Below are 16,758 nucleotides of genomic sequence, written 5' to 3'. Positions count from 1 at the left end.
CTCCACTCCACTCCTCTCCCGCCCCCCCTCCTGAGCAGCTGAGCCGCATGTCATGTGAGGAGAGCATGACTTGCATGACAAGATAAAGTCATATAAACATACAAATATTTATACAAGAACAGCTGTTTGATTTTAATGTTTTTGAATTTCTATCCTTGAACTAGAATCTCCCCATACAAGGAAAGTACGTTGAGGTTTATTCTGCAGTGTTGTTTTAATTCTGAAAGTATCTACTTTATGTATAAAAATAGAATGCCCTTTCACCATTTATTGATGGAGACCACACACATCTACTAACAGGCACATATTGCTTTACCTCTGCATCTTGTTTGAATTGGCTCCGTTTATTCTTTTCCATTTTTGCTCAGTGCTACACATGAATCACCCCTTTCTGCTTTGCTTGATTTCATTCATTTTACCCTACTTGAAGTGCTCTTAACTGCATCCATGGCATTTCCTCATTGAACTGGTTCTTTGGATTTAAAAAGGTACACGTAAATATTATTGAATGTTTTCGTTGAATCGGTTCTCCATTTGTCATGAATCTCTGTTTTCCAAAGCAGGACAAATTAGGGAAGACAACTTTAACTTTAGCTTTTTATATAAGTGAAATCATTCAATTACATCTGCCAATTGGCTGTTTAATATATTAATCTTTATGATAACACTAATCAATTCCATTAGTTCCTGGTCTTTCTTAGTTTTTGGTAAAGTTTTGACCTCAAGAATCCTAATCACGGCCACCCTTAAAATCCCTCAATTAGCTAACCTTTTGTCTTTTTTTAAAAGGAGATGTGAGTGGATATGTCTTACCCAGTCAGTTTTTGGTTGACATTGTCTGGTTGTTTCTTGGAATGTTCTGTAACTGGAGAGTTCAGAACAGGACACAGATCACTGGGACAGATGGGAATTATGTCCCTGCTGCACGTTCAGACATATCTAGATAAACCACAACATGTTTGTCCTTAAGGAAACAGTTCAGACTTGTATTTGTATCTCTTAAAAGAAAATAGGCGATTCAAAATCGTAGCTTCTCTTCGGAAAATATATAATTTCTTTACTGTGTCAGCGGAGGCAAGATAAGAACCCACTACCCTCTCTTTCTCAGGCATACTTATTCACAGACAAGTTTCAGCACGATCAGTGAAGCGCGCCGTCTTTTCACCAACCTCACCCCCATCTTTGTGTATTTTACCGAGCTATCTTGATTGATTGCAGCATTTTTTACTGTCACAGCCTGCAGTAAAGGGTGGATGTGTTTCCTCAACAATTAGGAGCATCTGGATTAGAAGTGTAGTCTTGCCCAAGTGTGTTAAAGGTTCTGCTTCTTTGTGTTGTGGCTATTTTAAGAGTTGAAGCACACTAGGATATGAGTCCTGTTAGATTATTTTGTCTACCTCGGTTCCAGGGGCGAACGAAGAAGGAGAAAAGAAGTGAAAGTGTTGAGGAAAAAAAATACCTTCTAAGTTTCACAGCAGGGGATGTTAAACAAATTCAGTGGTGTGTTTAATTCTCCCCGAGCAGCCAAGAGCAGAGTGTACTTCTAGAAAGAAAGTAACTGTTAAGTAATGGCAGCAGAGGTTGGACAGCCGCCCTGGAGTCTAAAGTTTATAGACCCTGTAATAATCATGGGTGTAATTATGGAACGTGTTGCTATAAATCCACCAGTGTCCCCAGATTGTGTGATTGTCCTCCAATCTCGGAGCTCCAGCTGCCCAACGACAGCCACAATGACAAGCTGCTGTAGAGGGGGGGTGCGAGGAGTGTAGCGGTGACCAAGCAGGAGGTTTCTGGGAAGCCTCGCCCGGGGTACTGTATTCAGCAGCAATCTGCTGAACTCCACGCCGCACACTGATGTGGCCGGGCTCCGGTTTCGGCGGTTTTCACATTGTTTGGGCTTTCAAAAACAAACTCTTACTGGACTGTGAGAAACTCTAGGCCCGGGACCTCGCCGTTTCCTCTTTCAAAAAAGCAATCATTTTGGGTTTTTTTTTTATATGAGAGTCATGATGGGAAAAACTTTTTTTAGGAATTGTGGTGTATGAGGTGAGAGAGAGGGAAAGCATAAAAGAGAGACGGCATTGAAAACAGGGCTTTTTTGAAAACTGCTTTTCACAATGCAGGCCTTGTGCTGTGATTTGGTCTGTCCTCACCGAGCTGAGCAGAGGAATGGAAAAGATTATCCGCAGGAATGTCTGGGGTGCCCTCAAACGGAGCGGGCCGCGTGACTGGCCAATGGGAGCGAGGCCTGCAGAGCGGCGGGCTAATTTTTTCCTGATGAACTCAGCCGCCTGCTCCACAATGCAGTCTGATTGCCAGGGCTGAACCCACATATGGTCTGTGTTTGGAGGGTCCAAATGACGGGACCAATTCTGCCTGCAGAGAGAAAGGGGGTGGGGGTGTTGGACGTTGATGATTATTACTGGCTCCCCCTTCTTTCTTTATTTCATTAAGTTGCAGTGTGTTGGAAACGCATCGACCGTCCCGCTGTAGTTTCTGAGTTTAACCCATCAGGTAGCTTTTTATCCACCACTCTTTACTGGTGTTGTTTTTGCTCAAATAAATAGTAATAATGCCCAAAGCCAAGCCACATTAGCGGTCACGGCAGTACCACTTCATTACAGTGCCTCCGAATTATCTCACTGCCTTGCAAATCCTGCCAATTAATTTGGAACCCATTTATTATTCAGAGCTCTTGGAAAGAGGCTGGGTAGCCCCCTCCACCTAAAACCGGGCCAGAGTAAACGAGAGGGAAATGCACACAAGTGACACAGCTCCAACTCCGTGCAAGGAATGTGTGTGTACATTGTTTTTCTGTGTGGCACTTTTTAGCATCGGCGAGGCAGTAAAAAAGCCATGTGGCGGGCCTCTGAAGAGAGGCAGCATGTGTTTGTAGACCTTGTGGTCACACAGCAGGGTTTGCGACTAGAGGTTGGGGTGGGCAGGCGAAGGAGGCTAAAGAGAGAGGTTGCGGGGGGGTTAAAGTGGCTCCCGGCTCCTCATATTTCCCATCGCGGGGTCCTGCAGAGGTGAGGAGGGTCACGGAGAGGGAGCTTGTTAGCCTCGCCGTGTTCAGTGCTCCCCGTGCTCTAATTGGCTGGCCGGAGTCAGCGCTCTCGCTGGCTGCTTCCTGTTAGGTCAGGAGCCAGAGGGGCCTGAGCATGCCAAACTGAAGATTATGGGACCTGGTCCCCATTCATTTAATACAAACAGGACAAGTTATTTTTCATACACAAACTCAAACTTTCCAGACTAATTTTAAGTAGCTAATCTCTGAATTTATTTGTCATGGTAGGGGTTTACTGGAAGCCAGGGGACTGGAGTTTGTCATAACTTGGATAAGAACTGACAAAACTGTTGAGTTAATTGGCCGTCTTAAGTTATAATTCTCTTATCAGAAAAGTTTAGATGTATTGGCTGTGGTTCCCAACATAAACAAAAGCCACTCACACTGCTCTTTAAGTTATTTTGAAGTCCCTTCAGAATTGACCAATGCTTTAACATTAGTTTTAAAGGGGAGATGGGATTCAGAAATGTAAGTGAGATGGGATGTAAATGCACAACAAAGAAGGGCTTATTTTTAAGAAATGTGTCATCTAATCAAAAACAATGTTCTAGCAGCATATTCAAAAACTGTTGTCTTTTGATTTTAATATAAAACAAACAATACGATTTTTGTTGAATTGAATGTAAACATTTTTAGCAATATGTTACACTTTTCTTGTTGATTTATTGCTAAACCAGTGTACTATTACAAAACCCCAAGTATAATAGAAGTACAAAAACTAAGTCACCATTAATTTAATTTGAAAAGTATTACATTTTCAAGTTGTTTTGGGAACATGTTGAAAATAACCAGATCATCATGGAGATTCTGACAAACCAACACTTTCAACTCTTGATTTTGTCTCCACCATGTCCTGGGGGAAATATCTGTCTCTTTAAGAGCTGCTTTATTCTCCACGATGTACCAGTAGTCACTAACTTTGACTCTGCCTTTGGGTGCTGGGATTCATGCAGTGGGCTTTGAAGAGCTTTTCTGCTGAAAACAACCTCCTGGGTAGTCGAGAAAAACAAAACATTGTACAGAAAGATGCCAAAACTCCCAAACAGCTAGACAACTTTAGACTCTCTCTTGATTCCTAAATGTAATCAATTGATCCAATGTTATGACAATATTGATATTTGATTGCCTTTGAGAAGATTGGTGGAAGTTATTTTGCAGTGCTGAGAACCACTTCTCCTTTTCTTCTGATGGGGATTTCCTGGATACCCACAACACCTATCCATCATAACTGCCAATGGTATTCCCCCAAGTGCCCCAGCCCACGGTGGCCAGCTGCCAGCGCTTCTGTAGAGATGGACTTCTCCCTGCTGGCACAGAGTGACGGCAGCCATCTACGGCGGGTCACTAAAAATCAGAGCGATTAAGCCTTTGATAAACTCTCTGAGCCTATAATCCTCCAGCCGCGCCATCAGAGTGAAATGCTATCTCATTGCTACGGCTCTAACTCAGCGGAGGGGCGAGGTGAGAGCAGGCGGCCAGGGACACCGGGCACTGACAGGAAGTGGTCGTATATCTTCTATCATCCTCATTGTCATCCCCACAGTGCGGTTGAGGGTTAGGGTTGGATAGTTCAAATTCTCAAAGTCTATCAGTATAGGTCTAAAATATAATCATGGTAACAAAATCAACATTTAATTTAAATGATCACAGATACAGCATAATTTGATGGTTAATACATTTGTGAGCGGAGTACTAATGTATCCATTGTTCCTTTTAAATCAGAGAAGGCTCTTTGTATTATTTCAAAATCATTTTCTGTCGCATCCCCGGTTAAATTTAGCATTTCGGCAATGTATTCTCTCAGAGGCAGTTTCACGCAGATGAGGTAAAAATGTATCTCTGCTCTCCCCAGAGGTGATTCTGACCCCATGAGTAAGGTTTACAGTACAGTGTGTGAGGCATTGCATCTGTAACAGAAAAAAAAAGGGAAAAAGAAACCCTGCATATTTTATTAGCATCAATTAAACATGAATAAGCAAGTTCTCATTCTTCAGGCCCCATGTTGCCTTACACAGAACAGTATGTTAATGACTGTAAAGCACGTTGGATATGCCACTGAAATATATGGGCAAATTAAGGAAGTGCATAATTTAAAATGAATATGTACATCTTAACCCAGATATCTTAGTTTGCTGTGTTCTTGAGCCTGGTTCTGATTTCCATGTTCATATCACTGAGGCTGACTTGGCATCAGACTCCTCTTACCACAGATAGACAATGGAGGATTGGGATATGAAACAATTGTATATGTTTGTCATTTGCGAAAGACTGGCTAAAGGCACGCTGTGCAAACAAACACTGGCAAATGTGTTCTTCATGTTTAGAAAAATACACCCTTCGGGCAGGGATAAATCATGATATATGAACCAAAACTAAATATTATTTACCCGCAATGTTGTAATAGATGGACACACAGAACTACGGAAGATATGATGTTGGGATATAACATTATTTACGGAGCCTCTTCTTTGTTTTACTTCCCCTCACTAGAATGAAGGATAGTCCAAAATGTTTGCGTTCAACATCTGGACCAGCTAACAGCAGCGGGGTCAGATATTTCGACAAGGCCAGACCAAAGGAAGAAGCCAATTTTTGTGATTTATTTATCATGTCTTTATTTTCTCTTGTGCGTTTCCCGGTTGTTATTTCCTCGCAACATCCGAAGCCACTTTGGCTATTATGAAAAACAACAGCGCAAGAATGCAGCACCATTTCTCTTGGCTTTAGTAACTTCGAATGTTACTTTAGCATTTTGGCCGTTGGGTCATTGGCCTCAAAAGTGCTTATGTTCCTTTTATTTGAGAATCTCCCTTTTTAAAGTGTAAGGTTAAAGCAGATTTTCTGTGCACCTCAGTCCACTTCTTGTTTGTTCACTGGCCCGTGTGTTAAGTAGGTGGTGAGTGAGCTCAGGTGTCCTTTAAGAGTGGACAGGGACCTTGATGCTGTCAGCGGCGGTTCGGGCTGTTCCTCTTCTCAATATTGTCAGTTGCCTCTGTACTTGTCGATGGGAATTTGAAGGGCAATGGCAGCCACAGACTGTGTGCGTCCCCCCTGCCCCTGGAGGAGGGGTGAGGAGCTAGCAGAGGACAGAAGCAAAAGGGGGAGAGGACTGTCGCTATTTTGACGCTGAAGCGATTCGACACGCTTGGCATTATAGCTGGCTCAGCGACGAGGGTCGAGGGAGGGGCTGCGCACCCGAGCGCTTGATCCGAATGTCACCGAAGCCGATCTCATGAAGTGGAAGGTCAGAAACGTAGCACCTTCCACCCCCTTCTGCACAGGCTCCGCCCCTTTGCACCCCTTTTTAAAGGGCAAACCGGGAATCGAGGGGCACGGGTCGAGGACGAAGGGTCTGCGGAAGATGTGTGCACGAGTGAGGTGGGGGGTGAGGGTTGCAGAGCCCTGACCTCCCAATGTCACATGTCTCTGCTGCACAGCAACAGGCCCAGCCGAGTGTGCTAATGCAGGCCAGTACATGCTGGCATGTGAGGGGAGAAGTGTTTCAAACTCCCACGTGCTTTCTCCTCAGAGAGACGCTTCTTGAGGTGCACAGAGAAAGAGATTTGAGGGTGGGGGGGTGGGGGGTGATGGTAATCCGACTGCTAATGGAAATATCTTGTCAGGACAGTGTGCTGGTCTGAGCAGCTGGCGGAGCAGACTGTGGCGACACTTGAGTTTTACCAAACAAACGGGACAACAGACGGTAAACAGGAAGTCTCGTATCTAAGTGAGGTTGTTTTGGAAAATTCTAAAGGGATCATTAACTAGATCATTTTAAGTGGTTAAGATAACATTGTACTGACCTGAGTAATTGCTGAGATCATCAATGTATTAGCGTTCACCTTCATTTTCTCTTCGAGGTAAGATTGGCAAACCTAAAGCTTTTGGTAAATCTGATTATCCGACTCAACAAGTAACTCGGAAAGCACAATACTATTCTTCACTAACAGGAACAAAATTGGTTTTATCCTTCATCTAAGCCATATTTTTCACCACCCTCCATGGGCTCCAGGCGCAGGGAGACCTCGGGCGGTGGCAGGGGAACTGTGGCAGAAAGTCTACCTTTTAGTTGTCTGCCCATGCAGACGACCAAGTCAATAGGCCTGTGTGAAAGAGCGCACCAAACGCCACAGGGGCATCATGTCCACAAGTCCATTACAGCCACTGACATTGAGCTAATTGACTAACAGGTTTGTGCAGCAGTTGTGGCCTGCCTTTGAAATGGGGATGCAGAAAGGGATATCGAGAGGGCGGGGTAGAGTCGAAGTCGAAACTGGAAGGCTCAGCATTGACATATCTGGTTGTTATTTATCAGACTTTGTTTTGACTGTGTGGTTCAGTAAACCAGACCTTCATAACATTTCTTGGTTTCCAAACTTAAGGATGGACCTAAGGAGCAACACAATGTGTAATAAAGCAGATTACTAGAAAGCCACTGATTTTGATCATTAATACGTACACAATTCACGAGGCAAAATGCTCGCGATTTGTTTAAAGTCTTAATTAAGAGAAGATATTTGACACAATATTATGAAGTTTTATGTCAATGTGTCCCAATATAATTGCATGTTGTGTCTAATATTGGTGTAGCGGCCCTTTTTGAATTAGCCAACAGAAAGCCAAGAAGTACCTAAAAGTCCCCAAAAAGTTTTGGCTGCATCTAAAACACCCCATACTTTACTCTCACTCAATTTTTCACCTGTCTTTCTGGGCTCCTTGCGATAAAGCAGCTCACCCAGGGAGGAGTTGATCATTGACATGCCAGCTGCACAAAACATTTCGAAACCATCTATAGGCTCTGGAACATTTAGTCCCCGTCTGGTAATGCTCTTCATTTGAAGATGTTGTCACCTGGGACACCGGCATTAATGCCAGGAATACAAACTGCAATGCATCTCTGTGCACTGTATTTAAATGGCTGTGTATCTCTGACCTGCCAGCTGTGACTTGTAGCATTTTTAGATTCATCCAGGTGAGTGATGAAATTAAGTCTGAGGTTCCCCCCCTTGCAGAAGCCTTTATTTGGCTTCTGCGCTGTGATTTGTTTTCCACACAAAGAGTTCATTAGGTTGTGGTTTTATACATGTATGTCAAAGGCAGAAGGAGCAGCTGCATGTAACCCAAGCTGATATGAGCATGTATTTGTGTTTATTAAACACCCCCTACTTCGCCATCTGTTCCGTGTATTGTGATACACCGGCAAGGGCACGTGTGCATTTCGCTCGATGATTACACAACAGCCTGGCGTCTCACTCGACACCAACGCACCGTCAGTTTAATTATTCAGACTTTTTTTTCTGCCACAAATCGAAAACCAGACAAGCCGACAGTATCAAGTGTCCAAAACACATGTATAAACACAGTCATATCTTTTGTTTACGCGCAAACAGATGCATTACTTGGACAATTGTGATTAACATGGGAGCCCAAGCATACGTAGAGGATGGTCGTTATGCCTAATACAACAAGAGATTGCTGTGTTTGCCTTGTCTCCATCTGTCTGCCAAAGGTCACCAGGGTTAAAAGAGCATTTAGAGCTTATGGAAAAACAAACAAGTCTATTATCACTCATTATACTTCGGTGTTATGTGATGATTAAGCATGTGTTGATTGCGTATCCTACTTATTCATATAGTGATTATCCGTGAACCCATTACCTTTAGTATGTGGGAGTGTAGAAATGAATGCCACAGCACAGCGGCACCGCAGGGTTAACATAATGATCCCAACCTGAAAAGTAAAATGTTCCAACTGTATTTATAACACAGCTTTACTGCTCTTTGTTATCTGACTGCATGAGCTATCACTTAAGATGTTGATACTATCTGAAGAAGAGAGACCAGAAGTTGACTTTGGCCCCCTTCAATGGCTGGGAAAATGTCAGATAGATGTTTTATCTCTGTTACCTAATGCGTAACCACGTCGTCGGCAAGCACTGTTTGCATGTCAGCAGAGTCCTAAACAGAGATATAGATTTTCATAAAACATTAAACAACCTGTGGATTGTACTCCTCTTTTATGATGAGTATGTTCAAAACAAGATATCTTCTCTTACACATCTGTACACGCAAATTCCAACTTTATATAATAGTTTCCAAATGCCAGATTTTCTAGCTCTCATCTTTTCTGTGAATGGGTTTTCAAGAGATGTATTATTGAACCTGCTTAAAGTCAGATTAAAAGATACAAATATTAATAAAAAGATGCCCAGATATCCTACAAGTGCCAACAATCTGACTTTTGGCTGCATATATTATTGTAACAACCCAATTTCCCCCTCACTTCTCAAACAGTACATTTCTAAATCATTGTTGAGTGGATGAGTTCAGATCCATGCATTGGGTGCTTTTCATTGCGCTCACTTAATATGCTTCTTGTGTCCTGTCTCCACCATCATTTTTCCAATCCCTCAAATGCACCGATAGGGAAGAGGAGAGCCAGGAAACACAGGTGTATCCAACGCATAATTCTTTTATCAAGTTCCATGATGTATAAATGCTGCACCTCCACGTGTGATACACAGATGTGCGAGCTGTCATTGGTAACTGAAGCTGTTTTTTATTGATGTTTGAAACCAAAGATTTCCCATATGGCAGCTTTGATGCCAAACTCCTTGCGTCTCATCCAAGCATCTGTGCGAGGAAATTCAAAAAGTATGCAAGGATAATAAGAAGAACCTAATAGGTGCTTTCACACCGCAGTACTTTTCCCACTTTAGTTAATCAGAACTCTTTAGTTCTCATGAACTAAGTACAGATCACATTCACACCGGAATAAGTTCCTGGGGAAAGGATTAGGCAAATAAAGCCGCTGACGTCACTTCTTCTTCTTCTGCTTTGGGTTTACTGGCAGACCGCAAACTTCACGGCGTATACTGCCACCCGAAGTCCCCGGCCGGAAGTCCCCGGAGTTGGGGACTGGCTTCAGTAGAAGCTGCTGGGACTCCCAGCAGAAGAGGCGCGGGAAGGTATTTTGAGTGGGGGTGCTGAGGTGCTGGACTCCAGTGAACACTATTACGGGCACTATAGAGCACGCACTAAAGCACTCCCCACACGCAAACACACAGTCCACCTGTTACAATGAAGGCTCGATCATCAGCTCACGGCATATAGGCAGGGATAAAGTTCTATTTTTTTACGAGTGGGGAGTGGACCTCACCTCCTCTAGGGGGGTCGGGGGGGATGCTCCACCGGGAAGATTTTTTTTAAATATTGAAGTTAAAAGCATCAATCTGGTGCACTTTGAGAGCAACATTAAGAGATCTATGGATACATCTCTCAACACCCAGATGAAACACAACTTTAAGCAGATGTTCTTTTTCTTTATGGATATTTTACAAATCACTCCCCTTTTAAACTCTATTCTTGTTTTACTGCCATATAGTATTTCATAACTGTTTTTCCTTTATTCTCTTGTTTTTTTATAACTATAATGATCATATGAAGGTGTGCCGCGGGGATAGTCTTTTGAATAATTTTTGACCAAACCGTTTGAGACCCACTGAGATAACTTAGACTAAAGTTAACTATCTAAACACTCAGAGAGTCCTTTAGCTCACCTGAGCCCCTCAGTCTGAGAGGAGAGCTCTCCTCCAGCTTGTTGTGGAACAAACAGCTCCGTATGTCCGTTAGTGCAGCTAGCTAACCAGATGNNNTCATGAACAATTTTCATTGTGAGTTATAATTCACCATCTCAGGTTATCATTAGGGGGAAATGACAGCAGCACAGTGTTCAATATATTGTACTTTCGGTATCTAAATGATACAATGTTGTTTACATTGCTGATGAGGACAGACCACCTTATTTGCAGATTCTTGAAATTGTAATTTAATTTGTAATTGATTGTGGATTTTGTATCCAGTTTTCACTTTATGTATCTTTATACAATGTTTACTACTTTGCTTATGAGGACAGACAGCCTTATTTACAGATTCTTGAAATTCAATTGTAATTCCATTTGTAAATAGTTACATTCATGTGGATTTATCCAGTTTGCACATTTGTATGAATGCACTTATAGGTGCGTTTGTTGTTGTTGAAAGCCTGGTTGTTACAGTCTTTATTTACACTATTTTGTTGTAGGCCTACTGGCCTAGATGTTTATGCAGTTTTAAAGCACCTTGGCTTTGTTCTGAATGCACTTTGTTGTAGTTATCCTACAGAGAAAAGAAAATGCACTTGACTTGGAATTAATGTACTGTATGCATTCAAAAGTGCTGAATAAATGTTTTATGGACCCATAATAGTGATTATTATTTAAGTTAAGTTTTGCCATAATCATTTATTTTTCCATAATCAGGCAACTGAACAACATTGGTAAAAAATGTATACATTATATATATTTCTATTAATCATTTTCGGCCTTTCGGCATTCGGTTTTCGGCCAACTGTTTCCTATTTTCGGTATCGGTTTCGGCCAAGAATTTCCCATTCGGTGCACCCCTAGTTTTAAGCTAAGTGTGCTGTTGTGGATGTAACAGTGTGGATATTTAATATTTTGTTTACATTATAAGTTCATTATGTTTGAGTTTATGCAAGGTTTTACTCTTGGTTGTCTGATCAGTCAAGATAGAAGTAACTGGTCATGCTCACCAATCTTTCCTCCATCTAGAAGTGTGACAGCATCGCTGGTGTGTGGGGATTTAATATATGCTAATGTATGTATTGATTGCAAGTCATTTTTAATGTCTTCCACTAAATTCATACAGCCATTAGCAACAGGTCAGGTGGGTCATGTGGTTCGGATCACAAAACACAGCTAATTACCACATACAGTAAAATATAACTAGTTAAGATTGACTAATTAATGTACCTGAAAGCTAATCAACTCTATCTCCCAGACTTAATGTCACTAAGAAAAGACTAGCAGTCTTTTCTCTTCTCCAAGCTAAACACACAATAGCTGTCTTTAGGAAAAACCCAGAAAACCCCTCGATCCATCACTGGTTCAAAAATCTCTCTCATTGTTTAGCCTTAGAAAAAATGACATTTGCCATAAAGGGAAACCCTGAAGTGTTCCATCAAATATGGGGGGAATTCTTGGAGTTTTTGGAAATAAATGTGCCTCCTAATTGACCTTGTCCTCTATAATAGTTGGATGTGATATGGCTACTTGTCTACCGGCCTTGTAACTTGCAATGTTTAAATTACAATATTTACATATTTACAATTTTCTTTCTTTCTTGTATTTTCTTGGATTATTATGTTTTTGATTTTCCTTTATGGGATATATACTTGTGCAATGTCTTATGCTGAAAAAACGAAATAGGCCTACCAATACAAATATTTGTCAAAAAAAACTCTAACAAGACAGACTGTGTGTGTTGACCTACCTTTGTCCCCTTCATTTGATATCTTACGTAGGTCAACAAAGTGGGTTCCTATGGCGACGTCGTTGACCTTATCCGAGTCTCGTATCTGGACCTTCAAGCGTTTGCAGAGCGGGGGGAACAGCTCGGTGAAGACCACCTGCTCGTTCCAGATGGGCTCATAACTGCTCTTCTGGACCGAAGTCTTCCCCTGGAGACACATTAAGGAGAAACTCTTAGGAACAAGAACTAAATACTGAACTGAGCTATCCTACTTCATAGGCTTTCAGAAAGTAGTAAATGTAAATAGCTCGTTTCTTTAAGCTCGTCCCAAAACAATGCTCTCCCCTTATGGAAATTGCAAGAATGTCTAATTGCCGTAAGTGTTTCCTGGGCTTATACTGGTTGCAAAGACAGAACATTAACAATGTGAGGCATTCGGGATGAGTTTCAGTCCTCGCTTTGTGTGAAAATGCTTTTTGGAGCTTAACAAAAGTTAATATAAGGCTTCCGCAGCCTCAGTAAGATAAATGAATTAGATATTTGTCAAAGCTCCAGTTCATTTAGTATAAAATGTCATCTTTGTGTAACTGAACTTGTTCCATTTATCAGAAATTAAATCCTGTCGAAACAATGAGGAAAAGAGACTCTAAAACTGCAAAGAATAATTGAATAAAATAAAAATGAAAGTAGTAAAACGTATGGGTACCTAATGTTAATTTAAACAGAAATAATATATAATAGTTTTGTGCAGTGAAATTAAACTATAATATGTTTTCATTATGCTTCTCTCTTATAATGATATGTATATAGAAAGAGATTCGTAAAACTATTTGATTACTTTAAAGCTTTACCGTCCAGGAAATCCATCATACAAATGCATGCATTAACAAAACCACAGGTATTGTAAGGAAGCTATATATTGATCCCTCTGGGAGTGCTAACATAACTAGAAAAGTAGCATAGCATAGAGGACTGCAGGATGTGGTGGCAGTTACTTTCTGCCCAGCAAACTGCACTTGAACGTAGGGGTCCACCAGGTCTCTGTTCTCTCCTATGAAGGCCTTCTTCACGTTAGCCATGATGTTGGTGTTCATCTTGGGAAGCCCCTCAGCGCGGTAGATCTTTACATAAAACCTCGCCCACTGCCTCTCTGCTGGGATGCCCTCAGGGAGCAGGAGGTTCCTGCAGACAAACAGCAGCACAACAACTCATTCAGACAGATGGTGGAGTTATAGATTACACTTCAGAAAAGTAAAGCTTGTGGAAAAAGCTTTTAGAAGATTCTTGGTGATGGTTCAAAACGTTTTTTGAGAAAGACCAGTGATATTAACACCGTTTTGGTAAATGTCAAAGTGATACAATTTTCAATATTGAGTATCTTCTCATAATCTCAGATATAGTTTAATAGAAATCTCTATTATTTAAATGTTAAAATGTCTTTTAAAGGGGGAACATGTACATCCACTGTAACATTTGTTATAGCACTTTACATCAGTAAAATGGAAATGTTTAATATTATTTTAATTAAATCTGAAACACATCCGTCACAGCTCATTACCCCTCTAAGTCGTCTTCATCAGTCTCGTTAGCTTTGTGCGGGGTCTTGATGTTGTCTCCCTTCCCGACCACAGCGATGTCACACTTCACATATCCTTTACACCCCGCTGTTATGTCGTCAGGATCAGACATGATGGCCCATTTGTGGTAAAACTGATGTTCTAGGGTAAATATAAATCAAAAACATATTTAATTAAATCCAGTTTCACTTTGCAGTGAGCTAAAGACAAAATGCATTTTCATTTTCAAATAGACTATGCCTGTATTTTATGATCAGTTATTCATTTTACCAGGCTGAGAGTAAACAGTCCCAACATCCATCTTGAAGTTTCCCACCAAGGTCCCACTCCGAAGAAGATTTTTGGAGTGGATAACCTGCGCAGAAAGAATTGAAGATGAAATATTTAGACGAAGAGTAAACTCTCGAAAGATTCACTATTGCATTGGAAACGCCCATAAATAATTCAGTAGGTTGAGTGTTAGAGAGACAGATGGCCACAGTCTTTATGTGTAACTAAGGGCTGCATAATGTCTTCATAGTTTTACATTAAACATTATCTGTTACTCTCTTAGATCATTAATTAATCACTTTAATGCAATAACCCGCAATATAATTTTATATCCTCGAACTTAACTGCGCATACCAAAGGAGGCTCTTGTCTGTTAGATAAAGTAGGAAGGAGGATTTTCATGAATAAAAGTCAATGTTTTCTCATTAAAATATTAAATGATGCAGCCAAGTGCTCCCAAAAAGAACCTGAAGTGTATTGTAAAATATGTATTGTTCACCAAACATGCACCGAAGAGGAATGATGGGGTGGTGAGAGTTTGTTTAGCCGTACTGCAGTGTGTACTCTTGGGGTACGGATTACTTACTGAGATCTTGATGATCTTATCAAACATGACGTCAGGTGGGACGTGGAAGTCAAACACGAAATACTGCAGAGAGCGGAAGAAAAAAAAGCGGTGCCCATTAAAATGCATTCCCATGTTCCACTAGATAACACTTTTTCAGATTTGCCCTGGGAATAAAATATGGCAGGTAACTTTTAAATCCAGATATCAGTGCAGAGTTCACTTAAAGAGCTGAGGGGATGGAGAGAAACATGGTCATGTCATCTCACAGGAGATCATACTGTAGCCACATCACAGCGCTAATGCCTCAGGCTTTCAGTTCTTAAGCAAAGATGAGTAGCTTAAAGGGGACCTATCATGCAAAATGCACTTTGGTACGTCTTTTATACATGAATATGTGTCCCCGGTGTTCCAGGGAACTCACCAAGTGTCAGAAAACACAACCCTCTCTCTTTTCCTCCATACCCAAATCTCTTAAAAAGGGGCTGCAACGGATCTGATACAGACTGATCCAGATTTGAACACTTCTATGACGTCACAGAAGTGGCGCTACGGCTATTGGGCCAACTCCACCAATCAGGAGTAACAGCCACGGACATTGCTGTTCGAAAGCGCTGGAGACGCTGTAGTACATATGCCAGGCCTGTAGATGGTGCTGTTCTCACAGAATCAGCCCATGAAAAGACGGTGTTAAATTGAGCGAAATGAGGAATGGCTAAAATGCATGATCTGTTTGGTATTTTGAAAAATAAAAAGTTTAAATATGTCTTATATAGGTATGGTCCTTCACTATATTATTCAAATATAGCATGATAGGTCCACTTTAAAGAAATGTCTGATTCAAAGTTTCATCATGTCTTTCCTGTAGGTGTGTTCAGGTATCAGTGTATTGGTGCTGCTATGCTATACATCTCTACTACAGACAGGGCTTTGCAGGGTACACAGACACAGGAAAACTCAGATGTGTCTCATGAGATTGTGTAGTTCCTCTTTTTTCATGTGAGTGTGTGGACAATAGAGGAAAGAATCACACAGGGCACAGCCAGATTCTTCACAACTGGACATCACTGACTTTTCTGCAGGCTACATCTCTAACCATCTGCCTCATATCACACACTGATCCCTGCCTGCTTCACACACTGTTTCATCCTTTTTGCTGGATTTCGCAGGTTATTCATAACGCTAAATGTGAGTTCTGTTAGTACAGGATAAAATATGTATTCTAAAAGAAAGAGTAAGCAGAGCAACGAGGACATGGCTGATGAAATGGGGTGACATTGTATTTCTCATGATGGTTGCAATATGATCGGTAAACCTTGAAAGACCAGGGCTGATTGTAGTTTTCCACTGCAGCGCATTTCAGAAGATTATTTTGAAAGCGTGGGAATTTATTGGAAGCCGCAGCACGGGTTCAGAACAAACAGGAGGTTCTGGACACTTGGAGTGAAAGCATGAACGACTATTATCTTTGGTTTCCAGTGTGTTTGTCCGCAGGGGATCTTCACACAAACAGAAGGAATCAATAGCAGACACATTTCCTCTCTAAGCTCTGCACGACCCTCGCCACTGCCAACACATATTGGGAGAGATTCTCTGCTGTTCAGGAACACTCAGAGCGGGTAACAACCCTTTAGTTAAGAGCGTAAAGGGTAGTATTTCAAAGTCAATAAATCACTACATCGGGACATCATAGAGAGCACTTACACTGTGTGAGTGTTTGGTTGAAGGAACAAAAAGGCACTAACTGATGTCTTCATGTTGAGAAACACCTGCTCTTACAATACCACTGTGATAAGATAAATGCACAGTATTGTTGTTTCAGGTCTTATCCAATATAACTTGGTTTTGGAGCTCATATATTCCCATTAACAAATGCTACTGAAAGCATGCAATATTTCTGGGGTGACTGAGGTAGCTAATACACATTTCTCCTATTTGTTGGCATTAGTTATAAGGTACATAACAAAC

General features: G+C 41.3%; 1 protein-coding gene across 1 annotated transcript in view; it reads right to left on the bottom strand.

Annotated features, from left to right (window-relative positions):
• otofa (otoferlin a) overlaps positions 1–16,758 on the bottom strand; it is a 934,066-nt gene that overhangs the window by 592,569 nt on the left and 324,739 nt on the right. The window contains exons 9-13 of the mRNA XM_010795238.1: positions 14,812–14,874; positions 14,226–14,310; positions 13,937–14,096; positions 13,374–13,560; positions 12,400–12,586 (exon numbers count right to left, since the gene is read on the bottom strand). Of these exons, the coding sequence (XP_010793540.1) occupies positions 12,400–12,586; positions 13,374–13,560; positions 13,937–14,096; positions 14,226–14,310; positions 14,812–14,874 (682 nt within the window). The remainder of the gene's footprint in view (positions 1–12,399; positions 12,587–13,373; positions 13,561–13,936; positions 14,097–14,225; positions 14,311–14,811; positions 14,875–16,758) is intronic.

The sequence above is a fragment of the Notothenia coriiceps genome, unplaced genomic scaffold (genome assembly GCF_000735185.1).
Source record: "Notothenia coriiceps isolate Sejong01 unplaced genomic scaffold, NC01 NC01_scaffold00037246, whole genome shotgun sequence".
Lineage (NCBI taxonomy): Eukaryota > Metazoa > Chordata > Actinopteri > Perciformes > Nototheniidae > Notothenia > Notothenia coriiceps.
Note: the sequence above shows the minus strand (reverse complement) of the source record. Positions and strands in the feature narration are given on the sequence as shown.